The 24,843-nt window shown below is 37.6% G+C and overlaps 1 protein-coding gene across 4 annotated transcripts in view; it reads left to right on the top strand.

Moving 5' to 3' along the window:
• Positions 1 to 24,843, top strand: part of LOC124154532 (phospholipid scramblase 1) — a 45,994-nt gene that overhangs the window by 15,924 nt on the left and 5,227 nt on the right. For 3 of the 4 annotated variants that reach the window (XM_046528330.1, XM_046528331.1, XM_046528329.1), the window contains exons 4-8: positions 3,907 to 4,014; positions 8,125 to 8,342; positions 19,705 to 19,869; positions 20,336 to 20,497; positions 20,854 to 20,998. In XM_046528330.1, coding sequence (XP_046384286.1) covers positions 3,907 to 4,014; positions 8,125 to 8,342; positions 19,705 to 19,869; positions 20,336 to 20,497; positions 20,854 to 20,913 — 713 coding nt within the window. In that variant the 3' untranslated portion in view covers positions 20,914 to 20,998. Of the gene's footprint in view, positions 1 to 2,029; positions 2,705 to 3,906; positions 4,015 to 8,124; positions 8,343 to 19,704; positions 19,870 to 20,335; positions 20,498 to 20,853; positions 20,999 to 24,843 lie in introns of those variants that run through there. The other variant, XM_046528333.1, reaches the window with a different exon arrangement.

Raw genomic sequence — 24,843 nt, 5'->3', positions numbered from 1 at the left:
TATATTGCGAGTTTTCAAAGTTCGAGGTATTGTAGTTAATTTTTTAGATCAGCAAGATGAACCCGTCACCAGTGGAGTACAAATTACGCCGCGCGACCTGCCGTGTACCTTTATATCTGTATCACCTATAAATGTACTAATTTCAACAAATAAAGATTAACTTTAACAAAAATCGTTTGTTATCATATATGCACATATCATGGGCAAAGTACGCATTTTGCCCGGTCGTGTAAAAAAACAGTCGCGCCATAATTCTTTAACCAAACTACTTTCAATTTATAAATTACGTAGGTCTACGCGGAAGATGCTATATTTTGACTCAACACACTTTCTGATGTGACTGAGGTACCTATTAAGTAAATTATTATAATATAAATATCAATTTGATCTTACAATACCTTCAAATGATCTTCAAAACAGAATATCATCGATAGGTAAGAGTCAGGAGCAGCCTTGAACCATTTATTCCATATGGCTTGTGCTTAAGGCACGGGAATGAATATCTTCTCCAGGCTTTTGTTTCGACGTCGAAATGAAATTTGGAACAAAAAATCATTTATAATTCTATTTTGAATTCATGTTTTCGGTACTAGACGACATTTTTAGGAAGCAAACTCCACCGATTCCCGGAAACTCGCCGCGCTAAAGAAGGCGACGGAATACAGCGATACTCCACTGGTGACTACTGCCTTGTGACGTCACATCTCAATCAAGATGGAGGCACTGTGTTTCAGCGCAACATGAAATTTTCCGACTTTCAAAACGTTTTAAAGTGCATACCCCAGATGCAGAAAATAAAAGTGACTATACTAATGTTTCTTTTTTAGGCTAAACTTTCAAATTCAGCAATAAAAAAAATTAGAGCACTTCCCTATTCCATTGTCTGCAAGTTTCCACATAGCGGCAAGCTTGTTGCTTGTCTGCTCCCTATTATGTATCTCTCTAACTTAACAGACGTTACATCATCCAAAACAAAATGCTTCCAATATGACAACTATGTGCCGCAGAGAGTAATGTGAGCATAGCTGGCAGCTTTTCTCACCACAATTCTATCAGAATACTTTTTTCAGGTAAGTATTAATTTGTGGCCATTTTACCACTCATGTGGGGTCCACAGGGTTAGAAAAGGAAAAAAATATAACAAATGTGAAGGGGCCAAACATAATAAATTTTTTCAATTACCTTTGCTTAAAAGTAAAAGCTAGCATTTGTTCTGTGTGAATCTTTTCCAATGCCTTATTCAACTAATTTCCTGAGAATTATTTAGCCATACATGCATCAGAAGTTGTCTGTGTTGATATAGTCCTACAAAAAGTCATCAAAATCTGTATAGAGGATACTCCAATTGCACTGCAGTGCTCATGCTCATAGGGTATCCATCTATCTTTGGTCTGTTAGAGCGTAGGTTTTCGCGGTGATGGTTTGATCTCTGCATTTCTCCAGGGTTTTCTTCCACGTCAGATTGTTGGTTGACAACAGTTTCGCTGGCAGGATAGCCAGCGAAACTGTTGTCAACCAACAATCTGACGCGGAAGAAAACCCTGGAGAAATGCAGAGATCTATCTTTGGTCTATTCTTCCAAACTCATCATCAGCAATTCCTACGCTAGTGTGAAAATGAAGGAATTATTATTGACTTAAGGAGGATGTTTAACCAATTTTGCCAAGTTACTCTGTTAGTATGTTCATTTTGATTGACAATCTTTATTAAATTGCACTTAAAAAGGTGAGGAGATTATTCTAAAAATATTTCATGGACACGTGCTCTTATCTTATCAATATTCTTACACTTAATCACCAGTTCCTTATCTTCCATCCATCTGGAGGCTAATTGGCTTGGTGTAGTCTTCATGTTGATGTCTCTCTGAAACTGAGATAAGGTTGCCTTTTGGGTCTGCTCAGACTTACTTCCAGAGGCCAAACAATGGTGGTGGAACACTTAAGATAAGCCAAATGGTACAAAGGCCACTGATAAGATGATTGACTTCCAAAGATTGCTCCCTTACTCTCCATCTGCCGTGTGTATTTGTGAAGAGCTGTTTGTGCGTGGTTCATTGGGATGCAGGCAGTGTTTTTGAGTGTAGTCCACCGCAATTCCACCTGCCATCATCATTGAGGAGTTATTAGTGTGTAAATTATGTAGATCAGTGGATATTGATGGTCAAGTGCTGTTTATATTTGCATAGCTTAGTAGATAATTGGTTTCTGACCTTCGGTAAATATCAGTGTTATTTTCCTTCTCGTCGTCTCTGATTTTTTTCTGCTCTCAAGAGTGCTTTGTATCCTTCATGGATATTTTACTCCTCTTTGACACAGCTGTCAGTTTTTATTGGGTGAAGTGGCTGTGTAGATGATCAAAGGACTTGTGCGGTTAGAATGACTTTCAAAACGGAGGAATCTGTTGGCTCTCCCGCCTTGGAGGATGAACTCTTTGGATCATTCAAACGTGTGAATTCAAAGCGTTCTCAATCTCATCCATGTGCTGGATTGAGGAATTCTTTTAGGAAGGCTCAGAGGAAAATAGTGTCTGCTGTTAAAAGGAATAAGGACTACGATTCCGATTATAGTGATTACATCCCTCCGAAAAGTCGATGGTCCCTTTGGGAGTCATTGTGCCAGTTTTTTCGTCAAGTTCCTGACCATTTCTTATTAGGAGCTTCATCGGATGCATGTTACTTCAAGATCGTTACAGAAGAAGAGAGAAGGTATTTTGGGTCAAGTACATGTATATTGTTTATTGCACTCACCCAGTGATTCGGGTTGGTGTTGAAAGGAAACTTTTTCGTGCTGTCCACTTTTTTATGCAAAATTTATCTACATGTTTGGATGCATAGCATCATCATCCAGTCCATTAAATCATTATTTAATCGACTTGATGATGATGATGGTGGTATGAATCAAAACGTGATGTAGTTCATTGTCGCTGTAAAAAAGGTGAACTGTACGAAAAAGTTTTAATTAGTTCATTCACCACATTGTTCACCACATCTCACCTAATTAAGTTGGACTGGATTGGTGAGGGTAGAGCTCTCCTCAGACTACATACCTGGGTTTTGCAGTTCCCACAATCAGGCCAGTTCCTTTCCTTGCTTGTCAAAAAAAATATTTTATATGCCCGAAGGCTTCACCTAGGATTTTTAATTCAGGACTTTACAATCAGTACCTCAAAAACTATCCCCAATGAGCTCTGCACTCTGTATCAATGATGCAATTTGAACTTGATATTTAAAATTGTGGAATTGAGTTTGACATTATATCTCAAGAGGTTGACCTAACCGCTTCCCTTATTCTAAATAAACTGGATGCTCTAAATTCCATTGCATCTGTGTTGTAGCTCTTGCCTAGGTTTTTTGCATTGTTAAAATTTTAATGAGAAGGCTTGAATGATACTTCCTAATTTGTGCCACATCCAGTAAATGCATGTGTTTCACATAAATTACAATGATAAAAAATGCATGTTACCCAGTAAAAGTGTCCATTTTTACCGTAATACTGCTTTAAAAAGTATGTTAGACTAATTTTTATTTTTTTATTTATAACCAATTTTTAAAGAAATATCTGCTGTTGAACACTGAAACTATTCATAAATATATTCTGCATGTACTATAAATATATTGCTGTTTTCCATGGAAAGACTGGGTGAATTGCCTCGTAATAGTTATTAAAGCTTGGAAGAAATCCATCCTAAATTTACTTCAATATGTTGAAATACTCTTGGCTAATGTAGAAACTGTACTTAATGTATTTTGCTGTGTGTATTAATATCTTTATTTAAAAAGCAAGTACATGACCCATGGTTGACTTTCAGGTGAATATGATTTTCCCTATTTGCTGCAGGGAAAATATATCCCTAGATATCTTTATCTAATTTCATATGTCTGTAATGATTTGTATGTTTCTTTACTAGATGGATGGATGAGTATTCCGCAAGGAGTTCCCAGTTGCCCTCCTGGGTTGGAGTACCTTACTATGATTGATCAGCTGTTAGTCAAACAGAAAGTGGAGCTGTTAGAAGGTATGCTGTTATATTCATTTTTCAATGTAGTTTTAAAAATAATGTTTACCAAACTACAGCAGACTCCTGATTATCCGGCTGCGGTATGTCCGTATTGCGGATTATCCGTGCATGATTTTCACACTCGCTCAATATTTTCCGCGATCTTTATAAAAAATAAAATCGGTCGCAAAATCACAGGAATTACTGCATTTGAATGCTAAGAAACACCGAGCTTGATATTTCCATTAGAATCCCCTTCGTAAAGCGGAACGGCGCTAGCTGCATTCACGGGAGCTCCGTGTTCCTGCTTTCCAAGTCTTGCAGTGCACAATGGTGCTCTGTGATCACGGATACGCGTCCCGCAGCAGTTTGCAACCTGGGCAACTTGTGCAAGATGCAGCTACATGGCGTGGTGCCTGAAAGTGTTGTTTCCGACGTTGTGCAGTGGTTTTAAAGCATTCATGCAAACCACTTTTCTGTATCTGTGATAACTTGGCCGCCGATGCGTGGTTTTCGCAACCAGGTCTTACATAGAGCATTAATAATACGAGTACAACCTTGTTATAGCCGTTAAAAAGATCGCGGACTGGTGGAGAAAGCTCACATTGAGCCCAGGAAGCACTAAAATAACAGAGTAACTGCATAAATTATAACATATTGTTTGTTTTACGTAAATTATGAATATTGCAAGACATTAAAGTGAAACTTTGGGTTATCCGTGTTTTCCGATTATTCGTGCCATCCCTCTACGTCATTAGCCCGGATAATCAAGAGTGTACTGTATATACATTTCTCTTGCTCTGTGAGTGAAAAAAGTATGAACCATTTGGCTTAAGGTTAATGCATGTAAATGTTATCAAATCTAAATTTTTAGAGAAGTTATCAGATTTTTAAATAAATGTATATCTCGTCTTTGGACATTGTTGTATTTATATTCTATTCAAATAATCTCAATACAGCAGACTCCTGACTATCCAGATGCAGTTTATCCATGTTGTGGCTTATCCATGCATGAGTTTTGCACTTTTTCAATGTTTTCTGCGATCTTTAAAAAAAAATGATGCAAAAGCACCAGGATATTTGCATTTTAATGCTAGACTACACCGGACTTGTTATTCCTATTAGAATTCCCATCCTAAAATGGCAATATATTACTTACTTGCTGTCAAGGAATTTTTCAAGTTTAATTGGACGTCGCTTCTAGCAATTCTGTCTACAATCAGTGGCAGGAAAAAAAACTCTTGATCAATATTTAAAGATTGTAGAATGTTTAACCAATCGTAAATTTGGAAAAATTTTATTAACGATCTCTAATGACATATTTCATATCGCAATTATTGCTGTGGCCTCGTGGAATACGGCCCAAGGAAACCGGTGATTTCATCGCACTCGGGCATGTTTACATCGCAACGAGTCAAGGTCGAACTGGAGAGAAAGGGAGTAGTAGAAGTGAAGGCAGAGATAGAAGTGGAATTAGAGATAGCATGAGTCATAGTCGGGCACTCGCTTGTGTAGAAAATTTTCCATAATTCATGGTTTCCTATAACTGCTGCTGCACCATTGCATTGGTGATTGCGTGCCCGTTGCTTTTGCAGGAGTTCCGTGTTCCTGTTTTCCAAGCATCGCGGTGTGCAATCAGTAATCTCGGATCGTCATCCCACTGCAGTTACCTCCCAGACAACTCGCGCAAGACGCTACTACGTGGCGTGGTGCCTGACAGTGTAGTTTACGATGTTGCACAGTGGTTTTGAAGCATTCCTGTTAACTGCTTTTCTGAATCGTTGATCTTGCAGCCATGGATGCGTGGTTTTTGGAAACCAGATACGACACGGAGCAAGCTGTAGGAATGCCAGCACAATCACGTTTTCGCTGCTAAAAATATCACGATCGGGAAAAGAAAGCTCTTAATGATTCAGGAAAGCAATCTAAAATAACAGCCGACGTGCAGTAATAATATTTAATCGTTTGATTTATATGAATTATTAAAATTAAATAACATTGATTGCAAGTTTGGATTATTCATGCTGCCTCTCACCATCATTAGCCCGGATAATTGGGAGTATGCTGTACTTATGAAATCAATCCTGTAACTTGTAATGGTGGATGAATATCACTAGCAGACTGTTTTCAAATGAATTCAACTGCTGATGTTTAAATGTTAGATCCTTGTCTTGGGATTTGCAAAATTATGATTTCATTAATGTGCAGTGTGTGTGTTCTCGAGGTTATCTTTGTAAAATATCAAATTTAATGTTTGGAAGGAAATTTCTTTGCTTTTCTACAAAAAACACACACTTTATTGCCGACTAGTTTCGGTTACACTGTACTTATGAAATCAATCCTGTAACTTGTAATGGTGGATGAATATCACTAGCAGACTGTTTTCAAATGAATTCAACTGCTGATGTTTAAATGTTAGATCCTTGTCTTGGGATTTGCAAAATTATGATTTCATTACAGTGTAACCGAAACTAGTCGGCAATAAAGTGTGTTTTTTGTAGAAAAGCTAAGAAATTTCCTTCCAAACATTAAATATGGAATTCTACAAAGTAAAGGCCTCAACAATTCAGTGCACAAAATATCAAATGTTAATTTTTTCCAAAATCATACTACAAAACCCGTGTTCCATTGTGAAAGAACTGACATTAATACTTTAAAGAAAACACTTGTGTGACCTCTGTGACTGCATAGAATTTCCAATGTCACTGTCTTCTGATTGATGTTGGCATAGTGGGAGGGGTAAAAATAGATGGAAAGTACTGCACTAATGGAGATCTGAGATAAAACACACAAAATATATCTAAAAATAGGGATTATAAATCAGAGCAATAAAACAAAACACACTTTCTGAATATTTCTGTTGAATTTGTCAACTGTTTCTGCTGCATGCTAATGTTCAGGTACTTTGTCAATATGTCTTGTGACCTTTGGCCGATAGGATGGATTCCAAAACTGATGGGAAACCACGGAAAGCCTAGAGAATGCAGGAGGTGGGAATTTCAAAATCAACTATAATCCCTTTCAGTCTCTTAAATTTTGGTCAAAAAAATTAACTTTGGTTACTAGTTAAGTTAAAATTTTTGTTGACTGCACAATAGGGTGGTTTCCTATTATTTTTTTATTGCCTAAATTGAAAGATTATTACTCAGAGAGTACGTATTTCACACTTATAGATTTTTAAATGACGATATCTATTTCTCGTGATTAAATGAAAAGGGAAAATTCAAGCACACAAAAATGCGACGGCTAAGTGTGAATGCTGGGTAAAGCCCGTGTGACATCATTCTGGTTCTGGCTGCCACCGTTTGAGGCCACCTTGGTACGAGGCTATGAGCACCGATACGATGCAGGCTGCTACCAGGCTTAAATAAGGATTATTATCTTATTAGGAGTAGGCTTAAATAAGGATTATTCATACCTTTTCCAATGAAGGAAACTTTCCGACCATAGGCAGATTTAATAGGTGACTATTAGGAGATGTTTCCCTGAGCTCTGTGCCTCATGCATGCATAGGTAATCTCAGACGATGTAAAACTCCTATCTACTCTTATGGCCGTTTTACACGGTACACGGAATTGCGCAGTCTGACGTACGTGTGAAGGTGCAATCAAAATTGCATGGTGTAAAGCGGTGAATTGCTAGAACACATGCGAGAATGCGTGGATGCGAGACGGCAAAATAGCCCCTGTTCTAATTTCGTTCATGCATTTGTGCAATTCCACGCCATTTTAGAAATTAATGCAGCTCTAACCTGCGCATTCTGTGTACTGTGTAAAATGGCCATTATAGAAACTAGGTCCCTGTAACATCACGGGGAGTGGCTTCGCATGGGCGCCAATCTGGCCTTTTTCAAACGCGGTTAAAATTGACCATTGCCATTCGTCTAAACTGGGATTTATAAAACCAAATAATTAGTATATTACGAATACACTAATAGTGGGTAAAAAATCACAATCAATGCCTTTCGTTTTCTTTGATGAAGGAACCTACCCTATTCTAATATTTCTCATCCTGGATGAAAGTCAAACCTTCTCCCCTTCTGTTAACCATGTTCCCTGATGCTCGCATTAAACTTGGATTGTAGTTGGTGTTTGTCCACATCATGGTTGTTTGTCTGTCTTTCCTCAGCTTTTACTGGATTTGAAACGGCAAACAAGTACACAATTAAAAATGCAGCTGGTCAAAAGGTGTATCATGCCGTTGAAGACAGTGACTGCCTTACCCGTAACTGCTGTGGTCCTCTTCGTCCTTTTGATATGAAAATCTTGGATAATTATAAGCAAGAAGTGATTCATCTCAACCGGGCTCTTGCGTGTGACTCTTGCTGCTTTCCATGTTGCCTCCAGGTATGTATCCTGCTGCAGGTTGCTTTGCTTGGGCCAATCCATCTTGGGGATCTTAGTGTTTTAAGACTTTAGGGGACCTTCACTTATACTACAAATACATATATCATATTGTATGATATATTTATAGCTTAAACATGTAGCTTTAATTGGTTAAAATTAATAAAATTGGAATATACAGTAAACTCTTGATTTTACGAAGTCAGTGGGACCGGAAAATTGTCACTTCGTAAAATCGAGTTTCGTAAATTCAAACCTTTTTCATAAGTCACGAAAAAATGTTCGCTTTTGTTTCTTCCGCCGTTTTTTGTCTTTAGTGGTCTTATTTAAATGTTTTCGGTGGTTATTCTCGGTATAATTCATAGAAAAGGCTTTTTGCTATCGATTTATGATGTGAAAAATCGTTAAATAATTATACCACCATAAAATTCCCATTTCTTGTTCATACTTCAACATCAACGATCGCTAAGAAATTCCCAACCAGTTTAGAAAACGTAATCAAATAATGAATTGCAATGTTTATTATAAGAATTAACAGTAATAAATTTGTGGTTAGGAGCCAATAGCTACTATTAAGTATGCAAAAGATAGATATTTGTTTCTGACACCCACGGAATTTTAGCGGCAGCCGGCCTAACCGCCATTTATGTCGCCCTCTATCGCTCAGTGACGAGAAAAAAAAGAAAAACAAGGGTCTTAGTCCGTTTCCAAAATAACCTTCGTAAGTTAATATTTCGAGTTACTTCGTATTTTCAGCAGAATGTGCTCTATTTTCACTGAGATTCAATTACGATCATAAATAACGTAGGATGTGATTATCTTCTGGCGAATATTTGAAGTAAATTCTGTTTGAGTTCTCCGTCCGACTACTGTGTTCCATCATCTTCGCAGACGTTGCCATAAAAGACTTAATTCTTCATCAGGACTGTATTCTTCATACCGGGTGTGAGGTGACCTGTTCATATAGTATGTTTCTCTCCTTTTATGCCGACAGGAGCAAGGTTCCAACCGGAAAACGACAGGAGAAACATCTTACAGTATCGGAGAAATATAGATAGAAACGTTATTATCCACATTGATTGTTTTCCTACAAGAGACGTTTTATCATTTCTCAACGTGGTTAAGTATTGGTTCGCTAGCGTGAATTCCCAAAAAATGACACGCAAAAACCTGTACCGTCACCTCATTTAGTTTTCGTGTTCCTTTCTCCGCCGTATTGAAAGTTAGGCAAAGAATCATTGACATAGAGAAAAGATTTTCTTAGTTTTAGCACTAAAAAATAGTCGTGCCATAATCGTAAATAAATATAGTGTGGAAAGAGCAAAGAAATTAATTTCAATTGAAAAGTCAGCTGAGAAGAAGAGAGACAATTATAAGCGCGGCACCATTTTCCCGATAGTGGAAGATACTTCTTCCGCCTCTCTCCGGTTAATAACTTTCCCCCGTTGCAGGTAAAGATGAACCATGCCCTTCTCCACAATCGGGGAACGTTCCCAGTGGGTGGGGAGAATAAGAGTGGGATGGGGATTGCCTGAGGGAAGAAGTGTGGTCAGCACAAGGACTGGTGAAGGAGGCAGGACAAAGAAGGGTGGGGAAATGGCCTTCAGCTCTGCCTCAGTCTACTTTTGGGGGCCGTATTTTTTTGCGACGCACACAAGCTCAGTCTCCTCAGGGATGGAGTGAATGGGAAATGCTGGGGAAGGAGGGGTTTGGGATGCGTAAGGTGGGTGTCAGCAAGATCAGCCAAAGGCGGCAGGAGGGAAGGGACGGCTTTGGAAAGACAGAACCCCAGCATGGGAGAACGGGGAAGCGCGTGAGAAGAAAGTTCATGGTTAGACTTGGAAGTGCGTCTTCATTACGAGAAGCCTGAAATATAAATTGGCGGTAAATAGAGCCCAGTACTTAAGATATTTAAGTTGTTCATTCACAAAGGCCAATACCGTATATCTCCGAATATAGTCCCCCCTTTTTTTCCAAAAATGGCCGAGGAAAAGTAAGGGGGGGGGACTATAATCGAGTGTAATCCAATTTAGCATACTAAAGGTGACCATCAAGTTATAAATAACGGCATAATGGCTAATGTTCTCGTAGTATTTCTATTTGAGTATATTTATGAGGATTATAATCGAAGATATGACTATATACTGCCACGTTTTACCGGAAATTAAGACAATTTTTGCCACAAATGTTGTAAAGATACGATTCTTCCGATTCAAATAGCATATCGAATACGCGTTTTCACGGAATCCATGGGGTAGCCGTTAATTTTTCTTGGAAAAGTATTGTTAGAATAATTCAATCGACACTGATCACTTTATGACGGAAAACAATAAATAATTAAAATCAAAACTAAACACACACTAATCGAACACTAGAATTGAATCAATAGTATATGTACCCGTCGCTCATTTAATAGTAACACGATTTAAATCATTGCGAAAAATAAACAGATAAAGTAAACCTTTCGTGACGATTTCGCATTTCATTGCGGCCGTAGCTACTACGTGCCCGTGCGGTTCGTGTTTACAACCCAAGAACCCTGTATAAGGACGATTGTCTTCGTGCGCTTCGATCGTCATTTGTCCAAAATTCGTGTCGCAAGTTAATATGGTTCCTAATCCCGCCGATGGCAGCGACGACCAACAATTAGAGGCAGCGTCACAGCCGGTCACAGCCATTTTGCCATTACCTCTTATGGGAGATAAGTGAGCGTCTCTTCTAAAATCGAAGATTACACAGGAAGAAATGGGTTTACGTAATTTTTGGTAGCCAGGATTCTTTTGCGGAAATTCATCTGCGAATGTGAATAATAAACTTCAGAGTGTGAAGATCAGGAGGTTGTTTAAAGACAAAGTAAGTACGCGTGAGTCATTGTCGTCCGCCATTGCGGTTGCATGAAAATTTGAAGTCATTTTGCTCCTAATTTTGTGCGTTAAGTCTCATTATTTTAATAAATACCGAAATTTAAAAGGGTATTACGATACTTTTGCAGATGGAGTCCGAGCTTGAGAAATGGATGAAGGCTATTCCAAGGAAGGATTGCGCTTTAGCACTTACCGTGTTTGCAAATGTGTTTTTAAATGTGTGACCTACACTTTCGCCCTGAAGACATCACATAATTAATTATTTAGGCGTATAATTATTTTATTTTGTGGTTAGTAGTGACAGCATTGATTTTATTGTATTGGTGTGTATCTTTTAGCGTGACTTGTTTACATCGATTGCTTTAGTGTTCGCTACGAATCTACGACTTCCGCAGAAGTTTTTATGTTGTAAGATAACATTTCTGTTGCTTGAAATCACATGTGGGACGATTAAAAGGTAATTCGTAGAGAAAAAATGATCGAGTGTTGTGATTGTGAGTTCGTGTGATACAATTCTCTGCTGATTATAATTTCAGTGTTGTAAGAAACGATTGTTGAAGTGTAAATGTTTGCCTTTTGATATTATTTGTATGTTACTTCAACTGCCTTTGCAAGGATAAGACTCTGAATTACTGAATAGACTGGATCAGGGTAAAATTGTGATATATCGCTGCAAGTATGAAGACTTTGCCTTGTTCTACTGCAATGTATGCTGTTTCAAGATGAGTAATTCATTAAATTTCTTTTTGTCTCGAGCAATCATTCTGTTTATTGCCCGTTTATTCCGTTGGAATGCAAGGTACGTATTCGGTGATCTTAAAATGAAGAAAATCTTTTAAAGTCGTTTTAGGTGTTTGGTTAGTACCTGTGGTGAAAGAAATAGTATTGCTTGATACAAAATCCGTGCGCACGATATCGGCATCAGTGAGGGCGAGAGTGTTGTATTTTCAATGGGCGATGCTGTCTGTGTACGTGAAAGAATGCCCGCTAAGGTATTTTTAGTGCAATGACGGTAAGAAAGTTTAAGGTTTTGTCGTTTTAATTCTATGTTCTGCCGGTCACAGCAATTATTGAAGTTACGTAGAAAGTGAACTGAATGCATGAAAATTTGTCAACAACAATTGCATTAATGCATCGATCTTGCATAGCGGAGCAGTTGTTTAAGTATACTTTGATTTCAGAACCATTTACTTATTCAATCGTGGATACCTATGGACCGTGTTTACCTCTTTTTTAATGAGTGATATCGAAGCAATTTGTTTCAATCGTGAAATGAAGGAATAAATATAAATTCGTATTGCATTCATATGACGTAGTGTAATGTGAGTGTAAAATTAGCAATTAGTAAAGTTAATCACTGCTCCCACAGCGTAAATATTATATTTCGAGGGTTAAATCAATCATTTACTGTACAAACCTAAAATGTGAGCGCTTCCATGTCTGTATAGCGTCCGAGATAATGGTTTAAAGTCATCAGCTAGTACCGAAAAATTGTAAACAAAGATCCGCCATGTTTCAAATGTGTCGGTAGGCTGCACTATCACCTGAGCTTTTCTCGAAATAGACTGTCAAGATAGATGGCTAACAGACTTGCATGCTGCAAATTTCTTGTATATTCATTCATTTATCGATTTCCTTCCTTGATTATATCGTGCACCTGAGATTCATTGGCGGATTTTCGACCTTTTCAGACAGTTAAAACAGTTTCTTACGGATGGCACCGGTGCGAATATAATTTCACTTCGCTGTACTATCACAGACATCTGGGTTTATTCCATCCCATCCAATAGAGATATGAGTATTATCTAACTCATCCTATCAGAAAAATTGGTAAAACTCATCATTGTTCGCCGTAATTTGGTTAAACAAAATTGAAAAATAACATTGTTTCCCTATTGTAGCGTCTGCTACATGCCTCGAATGCGGTTGGCGACGCCACAGCGGCCAAAGTAGGAACTTGAATTACTTGCGCAGCCATTGATAACATCTTTCAGATAGGACATTACCGTCCTTATGTAGGGTTCTTGTTACAACCACTGCCTTTACCGCCATCACAGAACAAGAATGCGCAATGGTTATGCATTTGTTTCTGAAAAGGCGCAATAATCAATGGCTTTAAACCAGAAGCGCCGGCATTACTGCATTTGATCGAAATCCAGCGACTCAGCATCGAAAGTGCGATCAATTTATGGAGGAATATCTTCAATTCGCCAGGGTAAGTAGGATCGATAAATTACGTCACATAATATTTCGCAATTATTTTCGCGATATTTTCTTTATTAAAAATAATTTTACGTTCGACAGTGAGGTGATGGATCAAGTAGAAAGAAGAGGATCAATCCTGCGGCAGATTAGAAGCCATCAAAGACGGAGTTTCGATGCCAATTTAAACATAGCCGTTGCAGAATGCGCCGCAAATCATAGTATTCATATGACGGCTGAAAAATTTGGCGTGGAAAGAAAGTCTTTGGAAAGATTGCAAAGCGCTAATACATCGCGGAAGTCATTTCGGGGGTCTCGATGCGGCAGATTCATAGAATTAGAGGAAAATATCGTCGAATTTGTGCGCAAATGCAGAGCAGAAACTCTTTGTGTAACTTATGCAATGATTCGCAACGATGCATTGAAAATTGATAACATATTTTTTCAGTGTTTATGTTTGGTGGAAAAAGTTTATTTCTTTATTTTATTACTTTGATATTTGTAAGTCCTGTAGTTTAATTATTTTGCTTAGCAGGCATTAGATGGCAATATTTTTATAATATTTATAATTTATTTAACACAATTTTATTTAGATTTCCTAAATTCTTCTAGTCACTTGGATTTGACATGACTTGCGATGGGTGTGTTACACTGGGTCTAAGGAAGTTTCAGGGCCAAATGCAATACTATTTATAGGCTTTATGTTAAAGCTTATATATTTACATTGTCTGTTGTCATTTGGAAATCAAAAATATTAATAATTTGCGAGTGTTTAAAAAAATACTATAGCCTTGGATACTTGAAAATTTTTCTCATTACTTCATTACATCTGGTTAAGGAACTATAAATTACTGATACATGCAATGGATAACAACATATTTTAGGAATAGTTATTTTGTTGTGATGGAAAATGTGTGAACAGATTTGTTCTTATTATTCACAGAAAAAAATAGTTTTTATTGACTCTAGAATCTTAACTTGCTAACCACAGAAAAACTGCCTTCCTTTGCATTTTAAAATTTTTCCCAAAACTGGGGTCTCAAAACTAGGGGGGGGGACTATATTCAGAGGGGGACTATATTTGGAGATATACGGTATATACACGAAAAGATATTATGGCGCGGATTGCATGTATCAACGTCCATTTCGGGATGTTATTAATTTCTGTTCCCATTTATAAAAGTAGCAAATAGATTTGAAAGAATGATAATTATGAATAAAAATATCTAAATCGATATCCAAACGCACATGAGCAAAATAGATGAATGTATACATACCGATCCATCGCAAGCAATACCGCTCAAGCTTCTTCCGGTATAGGACTTTAAAATCCTGGATAATGCCTTGGTCCAAGGGCTGGGACTTGCTAGTCGAGTTCGGGGGTAAAAAGAGGACTCGAACATTAGCCAATTTTAGATCTTCCACGTATTTATGAATGGTGGCATTATCCATTATTGAAACAATTTTGCTGTTCTCTCCAGCAATTTTTCTCTGTAGACGTATAACCGTTTGCTGGAAAATTTCTCGGGTCATCCAGCTGTTTTTATTTGCATGGTAAAAAACGGGGAGGGCTTCCAATTTTACATGTTTTAAGCACCGTGGCCTTTCAAATTTCCCAATGACAACGGGCTTATTTTGTCCGTGCCCGTTTGGTTGACGCACAGCCCCACAGTAACACGCACTTTACTCTTTTTCCCCCCATGGCACCTTTGCCCTTTGAAACCCAGGGTTGCGTCAGGTAATGCATTAAAAAATAGCCCAGTTTCAGGGGCCAGCGAGGGTGAGCTCGTCGAGGAAAGGGTCCCGGATTAGGGACCCTTCGAAGTGCTTCGGCGAAAAGTAGTCAAGTAGTCTTCGAAGTACGTTCACAGCAGTGCAAAGGGTTAATTAGGGGTGTACGAAATACTCCGCGCGACCTTCCTGACATGTTAAACTACGAATTATTGTCGATTCTATGTTTACGAACAGGCACGTAAATAGGGGCATAATGTCAGCCGCGATATTTTAACTGAACTCCTACTCCCCCTTAATTCCCACAGTGAGATTTTTGGCGACCCATTTCTCTCCGAAGTTGCATTATCATTTACGATTTCGCACTTTTGATGGACCACAGTTGGAAGCGCTGATTTTTTAGCTACTTACGCCGGCGTAACTAGTTTTGTTGACAAATTTTTCGCCGTAGTTCGTATAAACGAATGCCATTTGCTCCTAGGGACCGAGCCGAGGTTCGTAAATTCAAAAAAAAACGTATAATCGAAACTTCGTATAATCGAATAGCGCCATGTATTTAGCATAGGCTTTTCACCGGGACCGCAATATCACTTCGTATAATCGAAAACTTCGTAAAATCCTGCTTCGTAAAATCAAGAGTTTACTGTAGATATTTTATTTGGCCAGAAAGTGTCACAAATTTTCTACTTGCATTAATGTCAAATATTTCTAATAAATAATGTTTGATTTTGGCATTTCAAATATTTTCTTGTTTCTTCATGGTCGTAAGTCCTCACCTACTATACGAAAGGCCATGGTTTCAAGTCCTACCTGGGGTATCCAGGGCATTGAGTTTTAAATGCATTTTGTGTACACATACTAATATACTCATTATTGGGAAAACCCATCAGCATTGCAGAAATTATAATCGTTATAGACTGTGTTGGATGAGGGGGTTGAGGTAAAGAGGACAGAGGCAATTAAGGAATACCCCTCTCTGGGCATCTGCATCTACCCATGGAATGTTGATTATTTTAAAAATAGGCTTTATGGAGGAATATGACTGAAGGGAAATGGTTCTGTAAAGGCTCTCTTTTACTCTGATTTTTTACGCAGTATTTATTTGAACTGTAGTGGTACTTTAGTGTATTCTGCATCTTTTGGAACTTTCTTCTCATCCAGTGTCCTTTGCTAAGCTGTTCTTGCTGCCTCCACATCATCATGTTTTTGGGTTTATTTTGTCCTCAGGAACTGGAAAAGTTGCACAGGGCTAGGTCTGAGATACAAATAGTGGTACACGTGTGAGCCTGTGTGATGTTGTCGTGTTGAAGGTATTAGTCACCTGATTACCTAAGTTCTGGGCGTTTCCTCTACATTTCCTCTTGCAAATATCTGAAACCCTCAAGCGCGGCGGGCATTTCATTAAATCCCGTCCCAGCAGCCTGATGAGATTTAAATGACTTCGCCTTTTTGGCATACTATCATTCAATAATTTATATCTTTCATAATATACGATCAGTATGGTTGAAAATTTTTTTAAACTTGCGTAAAATAATGCGCTACTATATAATAATTTTTCGAGCGATTTTAAAAAATATTTATTGTTTTTTGTATCTCCTTTTATGAAATAATGAATAAATTTTCAATTTAAAGATTTTAATTTAGTTTCGAATGCGCTGCGAGATCTCTAACATTCCATGCATTAAAAAAAATACAATTACATGATGTTATTTAGTTATTTGTGGTTGAAAATTTCATAACAGATTGGATATTTTCGATGGGATTACCCGTTTTGCCTACTTGAAAATTTACCACTCCGCCCACTTCTCTGACTTTTTTCCATTATTACCGTATCATTTTATGTATTGGTAATCATGTACTAATGTTTCAAACGTCAATATGTGAATATTCAAATGATTTACCTTAGAAAATCTGCTTCGTGTGAAATGATTTGAAGCAATCCAAACATAATCCCACTGCACATTTTTCACACCAGTACATGCAGTCTCTTAATTTCCCATATTAGACACAAACTGCACACCTCCTTTGAGACTTTGATTTTTTCCCAGCTGCAGGAATTTTCTTTAGGAAATGTATTTCTGTGAGTCTTGGTACTAAATTGTGTAAGGAGTGACGGCCATGTCCAAACAGTTCATATGACGTTGGATATTTCCAAAATATTACCTCGACCAATGGCAAATGAAAAGTCAATTTTTTATACATGTTTTTCCTGTGAACAACATATGAATTTAGGACTGCGGCATTCAATAGTCTCCTAAATAACTTCATACACCACTTGTAATGGCGTTTTCTTTCCATTAGGTTTGAATGCAATAACAGATCCTTGAAATTCACCCCACCAATGAATTTATTATAACCTAACACATAAACAGACTTCCGTGTCTCTTTTTTGTCTTTCAATACTATGCCCATTTCGTAGGATCCCCAATTTTAAATAAAAATACCACACAAAGGAAGTACACCCAATGAGAATTTCAACGCCGTGCCTGAAAGAACACCACACAGCATGAACGACTCTAGTAGACTGAAGTGCGCGTGAAGCTCCATCAAGAGACGAGAAAATATCTCGAAGGGGTGCTGGTATACGCTGACTGTTTAGAAGGAATCTTATCTTCATTGATTACTGTCCAGAAAAAAAAGAAAAAAATAAATGCAGAGCGAAGTACATGGCCCCTTCGCTTAGGACACTTAGGACTAACGAGGCGAACCAAACACTTGGGGCTCGATGTGACGACACACAAGGAGACTGAGAGAAGGCAGTAAGCTTAGAAGATACCGTATCTCAAGCTAAAGTAGCTGACCCTTCCAGATGTCTCACAAGCACAATAGGCAGCAGTTTTCAAGACAGTACAGTTGAAGGAAGGCGTTGAGTTTTTGGATCGAATTCGTGAACGTGCTGGTTTAAAACTGAATTTCATCAAAAAAATTTTTTAAATCCTGAAGGCTAAGGTCGCTATGAATATTTTATTGGAGAGGAAAAACATTTCTTCAAAAGATAGAGTAATTAGTTTTGATTTAAAATACAACATCTGGCAGAGAAAAAATAATATATACAGTAGGTCAGGAAGCGTACTGGGTACGCATGACGGCGGCATACGAAATTTAAAGGGCGCGTACTGGGTACGCATGATGGCGTTGAGGGGTTAAACTTCTGCATAACATTGCTAGTTACATGACAGTTCCACTTGGGGGAACAAATTCTCAAGGCACATTGCTATGAAAGAATAAGCATTGATCATCATTTTGAAATGTTGAAGGGCACTCAGAGCAAGCATGATCTTCAACTCTCATTTCACCTCATTTCAAGTCCCTCATCTACTGGAAAACTTGTGTGGCTTATTTTATCCTCCATGAAAATTAAGTGAAGCATTTTGATAAGCATCCGTTGCAGAATTTTCAAGCATAAGATAAAATTTTCAACACACTCTTTGTAATTTCAAATCTGCCATTGCAACTTCAAAGGTAGAACTTGTCAAAATCAAGAGTAATGCAATCAAATCTTAACAAACTGATGCCATTGGGGCAATTATTCCTTAAAAGTCTTCACGAACTCGATCTTTCAAACCACCATTTTTAGGAGGAGAGTTAAGTTCAACTAAGGATGGTAGCTTGTTCCGTCTGTTTTTTTTAAATCCCCTCTCAAACTCTGGATTGAAAGATTTCTATTCACAGGATTCAATAATTTTGTATTTAAGTGTCAATTTGTTTTATAAAAATCTCAAATGTATTGAGACAATCAGCCCTCTCCAATTAAGATGCAATGCCATCAGATTTAGTTTTTCTAATGATAGTTATTGGCATTGTGATTTCGTATTGCCTTTTTGTGTTTCTATTATAATTTTAGTGATAATTTTGTAATTTAATACGATGGTTTCCTATTATTTTTTTATTGCCTAAATCGAAAGATTATTACTCCCAGAGTATGTATTTCACGCTTTTAGATTTTTAAATGACAGTACCTATTTTTCACTATTAATTGAAAAGGGAAAATTTCAAGCGCACGAAAACGCGACGGCTAAGTATGAATGCTGGGAAAAGCCCGTGTGACATCTGGTTGCTACTGTGTGAGGCCACCTGGTTGCGAGGCTATGATTGCTGCTACGATGCAGGCTGCTTGCTGCCGAGCACGGCGGTAGCAAAGGGTACCCTGCTAGCAGGTAGTGCTTGGCTTAAATAAAGATTATTATTACCTTATCAAACAAAGGAAACTTTCCGACCATAGGCAATTTTAATAGGTGATTATTAAGAGACGTTTCCCTGAGCTCTCTCATGCATGCATTGGTAATCTCAGACGATGTAAAACTCCTATCCACTCATATAGAATCTAGGTTCCTGTGACGTCACGTGGAGTGGAATCGCATGGGTACCAATCTGGCCTTTTTCAAATGAGGTTAAAATTGAGCATTAACATTCGTCCTAACTGGGATTTCTAAAACCAAATTGTTTGTATTTTATGAATACGCTAATGGATGGTAACAAATCGCAATCAATGCCTTTCATTTTCTTTGATGAAGGAAACTATGTACCTTATTGCTTATGGTGCATAATCGACTAATGATTTTTTTCAGAGGATGGAAGTTTCTGCTCCCCCTGGAACTCTGGTTGGGACAATCGAGCAGGAGTGGAGTATTTTTACTCCTCAGTTCTCAATTAAAAATGCTGCTGGTGAAGTGGTGCTGCGAATCGAAGGCCCATTCTGCACAATGTCTATATGTGGTGATGTTGAATTTAAGGTAAATATGGGTTGCGTAGTATTAGAAATCTTCCTCTATCAATGATACAATGCCACCTCCAGGTAATTTCTTGGAGAAAATGGCTTGAAGTTAAAGCTTGGCTTTTTTTTAGCTTTTCATTGATTTTTTTCTGTAAATGAAAGGGCATTTGACTTTCATCTTTCCAATCTTCTTTCTCCCATCAGGCATCCTTATGTCTCCAGATTGTCTCGCTCAAATCATTTATCATCTTCCTTCAGTGTTGAGACCTTGTTCTTAATCTTCTCCCTGGCATCTGTAGCTTTTCATATTTAGCCTTTTTATATTTATGGGGATAGGAATTTAATATTGCATAGCATGATCCGTCTTTGTTGAAAATAAAATACTTTTACATTGATATAGTCGTTAAATTATTTGCATTTGAGTCCAATGGGTACATTCAGAAGGTGCCTCTACTTCACAATTGATAATATACTTTTTTTTATAGATTATGTCCAAAGATGGTGCAACGAAAGTTGGAAAAATTTCAAAGCAGTGGGCTGGACTTCTTCGGGAAGCCTTCACAGATGCCGACTACTTCGGAATTACTTTCCCATTGGACCTTGATGTTCGAATGAAAGCAGTGATGCTTGGTGCATGTTTTCTTATTGTAAGTATAAATGATAAATATTTAATGAGGGAATTTATTGTAAGATAATAAAAATTTGTAAGATAATTGTGTCTCAAGTCATTGAATATTGAATTAATTCCAAGAATGTCTTAGATTGGTATGAAATATTTGTAATAAATAAGTGATGAATAGCATTTTAACTGTTTTTACAAGTGTTTGCTCAGATTTCTGTAGTTGTTAAAGTCACTTAAAATGTGATAAAAAGTTTATCATACATCCTCCCCTTTTCTAGTGAAGAATTTGTTTAAATCATATGATTTTGGTAATAATTTGAATATCAAAAGATTTGTTTCTTTTGGTGCCTCCCAACGACCAATGCTTTTTTTGAATTCCAGGATGCTATGTTTTTTGAGAAATCTGGCAATGAAGAGAGGGATCGTCCAGGCATGTTTTAAGTCCATTTTTCTCTCCATTTCTACACCTATCCATTGTGTCTGCAATAATGCAGAAAAAGTCAAGTTTTGATCTACTATTCAAGAGGTAAGAAGTCTTCCAAAGTATGTTTAATGTCGTAAATGTGGTACATGTATTATATATTAATATCTCTTTTTTTTTGCTTCTAGCTCTACAACTTCGTATAAAATATTAATATGCATGACTTAAAAGTATGTTTTGACGAGAATGTGTGAAAGGTGATGTTTAGTGTGAACTGTCATTGTAATTAATTCACAGAGCTGCACTCAAGAGTCAATAAGATCAATCTATGTGCCTAACAGTTTTCCTGAGATCTTATTCTCTTGGAATATATTGTATATCAATATTTGTCCCTTAATTGATGTAAAGAACTGATTTCCTGTTTGGCTTGGATGTTTGGAGCTCAATCACTTGTTTGCTAAATTAGGTAATCTTTTGTCCCCAGTGTAAAATGTTTCAAATTCTTACTTGTCCAGTTTCTTCCATTTATTGTTTGGCACTTTCTTACCTTACAACACCTAATTCATTGCTTTAAAGTATTGGATTAGCTGATTGCATTTAGGCCTCCTCAATTTGCACCTTGGTAGTGCATATCAAAATTGCTTGTGCATTCTATTGTCGTGCAGCTATTTGACTGACATCTGTATTTATTGAATACTGTATTTGATGGTTTTTATGAGACACACCTTTTTCCCAGATTTTCCAGAAAACTCACCTTTGGCCGTTTATGCTGATACACCCTTTTACAAGGCTAGTTTGGTCCTCAATGCTGTCAAATCGAATTTAAAAAACTAATGATTGGCATAAGCATTTCATACCGGTATTGTCAGAGCATCACTTCGTGCATTTAAGTACAGTAAAACTTCGATTTTACGCACTTCGATTTTACATCAAGTCTTGTTTTTACGCAGCGACACTAAAGTCCGGCCGGAAAGCATAGGGAATTCCAATGATGAAACTTCAATTTTACATCTTATCTTGATTTTACGCAGTTTTTCGATTTTGTGCAGCATAACCTCAGCCCTAAAGAGGCCGCTAATTTTGATTTTACGCAGTTGTCTTTCGACTTGTTTTGAAAATGCCGACTGGAGCAATATGAAGTTAGGTTATTTATTCGTCTAAATGAGTTGCAAAAATGAATACAAGAACGGTTGAAATGACGTCGCGCTGTTGAGCGCGAAACTAAAAACATCGCAAATCTAATTATTGCTTCCCCCTGCACTCTCTCAGTAATATTTCAGGCTCCTTTACCAACGCGAATATCGCTCTTAGTTAAAAATTTCCGTAGAAGGATATCGAAACCTAAAATATACGGCTATCGCCGTGTATGCGACAGATGATCGCCGGAGATATTAACATTATCACCTTTTGTTTATTATTCGACTTATTGATCGACGCTGTTTATAACATATTTATTGTAATTACAGCAGACGGTCGTTAATCCGGAATTAAGAACTACGGAATATCTATCCCTAACGGAAGGTTTTCTAGAATTTTGCGAACGCTACGTTTTCCTTCGCCCCAGCGAAATATAACGGCGAAATGAGTCGTTAAAAATACTCCCGTGCCAAAATTTTGGCTTCCAAGGTGATCCAAAAAAGATAAGTCGTACTTCTAGTATGGACGTATGTCGATGGTGATTCAACACGATGGTAAAAGCAGCATACGTTGTCTCATTCCGCGGGCTAACCCCACATCTGCGGGACGAATGGAGGCGAGGGAAAGTTGATTGCGCGGCACGCTTATTAGAGCTGATTCAACTTGTATCTCATTGTTAGTGGGTTTAAATGAAACATGGTTGGAACTTTAATAGCTATTAGCTTAACTCCGCTAGGTGGCAAGCGTTTATTTTTAACGGAACGGAAGTTAATGCCTTCAGAGAATAACTCGCGTCGTCAATCGTCATGCAATCATTGATGTCAAATTCAAGACGTGAGTGATAAGGCAGTCCCTTTAAACTCAGGAATGGCTTATTACCATTAAATCGAAATACAAAAAGTGTTCGGTGTTGTTATCAGATGTGGGGAGGCAAAATATTACGTGAAGATGAGTCACACGGCTTGTGAGTCGAAGGTCCCGGCGCTGAATTCGCGGAAGAATGCCGACAGAGAAGCTATTCCCGGTAGATTCAATCTACTAATGCTAAAATTTTTTGGGGAAATGCTTTTTTAATGGGTAAAAATTATAAAGAGGGAAAATTGTTCTGGACTATTAATCATTTTTTTATTCATCACTGGCGGCATGACGGCAGTTGAGCGGTTATTTAAATAGCTCACTTAAAAAAAGTGATCTTAACACCGGAAAAATCTGAATTTCCGAATATCCCGGGTCCTATGTGCTCTGTATTATCTATGGTATGCTATTTGGAAGGAGGTAACTGACAGCTGGGGTCATTAGCGCCATGAAGTAAGGGCTGGGGGGATAGGAACCCTATGTTGGCATTAGCAAGGTTATAATGATAGACCTTAAAGGGACGAGGGCTTAACGTCCCATCTGTTGGACAGAGTGGTGCACTGGAAGTGCCCTCCACATTACTCTCAAGTAGGGATAGAGCCATCTCTGATAAGTTTCTGCAACTGCCAGGACTTGAACCCAGGCCCACAGGGTGTAAAGCCTTTGTGATGTATTAGCAAAATTTTGCTCCCTGTTAATGGGGTTAATTTGGATGACTATCCTCAGATATCTCATTTCTTCAATCTCCAATCTTTGTTTGTCTGCAGGTGGTTAAACGGATTTCCTGAAAACTGCTATTAATGAGAATATTTTCGAAAATTAGCTTCTCTGCGAGCATTTAGTAAAACCATTCCGACATTTCTCCTGGGTAACAGAAGTAATCTTAGTGCCAGAAATGCTAGTAATTCTACCATATTATTCTACCATTGGAAACATTGTTCAGGAATGCAACGTTGTTTCTCTTAAGGTAACATGTCATCTGTGGTGTTGCTTGTGAGTAAATAAGATTATTAGGCTTCATTTTCTTGCCTCCAAATGAGTAATTGAATCCAGGAAACATATATCTGATGCGATTGAAAAGGATTTCATGCTCTTTTACCGTAAAGCCTCACATATGAGACTTTTTCTGGACCCGGTTCTGGCTCAAATCAGAACTATACAAAAGTGTATGACTAAGGGTTCTAAAAATAATGAGCATGAGTTATCCTGAAAACTATACTTCTCCGCAATACCAACTCTTGATTTTACACACTTTGATTTTACACAGTGCCCATATTTCGGTCCCTCCAACTGCGTAAAATCAAAGTTTTACTGTATGTACTTACCTTCGACAATATTCACACCACACACAAGTTTTTGACACACACAAATGGGGTGTGTCAATAAGTGGTGCATCTCATATGCCATCAAATATGGTAAATTCCGTCATCAATACATAACATTTCAAGGGTTAGTTAGCTATGCTTTTCTCACTAGGCAAGATATGATTGGTATTCTTCATTGTAACTACTATTCCCTTTTCAAATTTTCAATAATACTCATGTATCACATGCAGTGAAGATCTATTTATTAGTTAGGTATTTGTATGATGAGTTATTATGATAAAAAAGTAGCATTTTTAGATGAATAAACTCATCATGTGCTGATTGTCCTCTAATGATTTTTACAATCTTGTAATATGTATAAATTAAAAAAAGAGTGCCCAATCTGTTCAAGAATTCTCTGAAATGTTGCAGTAATTTTTTTCATAATTTCTGTGTTGTAGCATAAGTATTGTATCATTTGCATTCATTTCTCTCAGTATGCATCATTTGTAATGCCTTGATATAAAATGTAGCTTAACTACTTAAATATTGCTCATATTTTTACTTATTTTTTGATGAGCAAGATATACATGTGCAACTCATTGGTATGTAATCAACTTCTAGAAGGCTACCTCAAATAAGATTCTTTGCGTT

This window comes from Ischnura elegans, chromosome 2 (genome assembly GCF_921293095.1).
Source record: "Ischnura elegans chromosome 2, ioIscEleg1.1, whole genome shotgun sequence".
NCBI lineage: Eukaryota > Metazoa > Arthropoda > Insecta > Odonata > Coenagrionidae > Ischnura > Ischnura elegans.
This window is presented reverse-complemented; position numbering and strand designations above follow the sequence as displayed.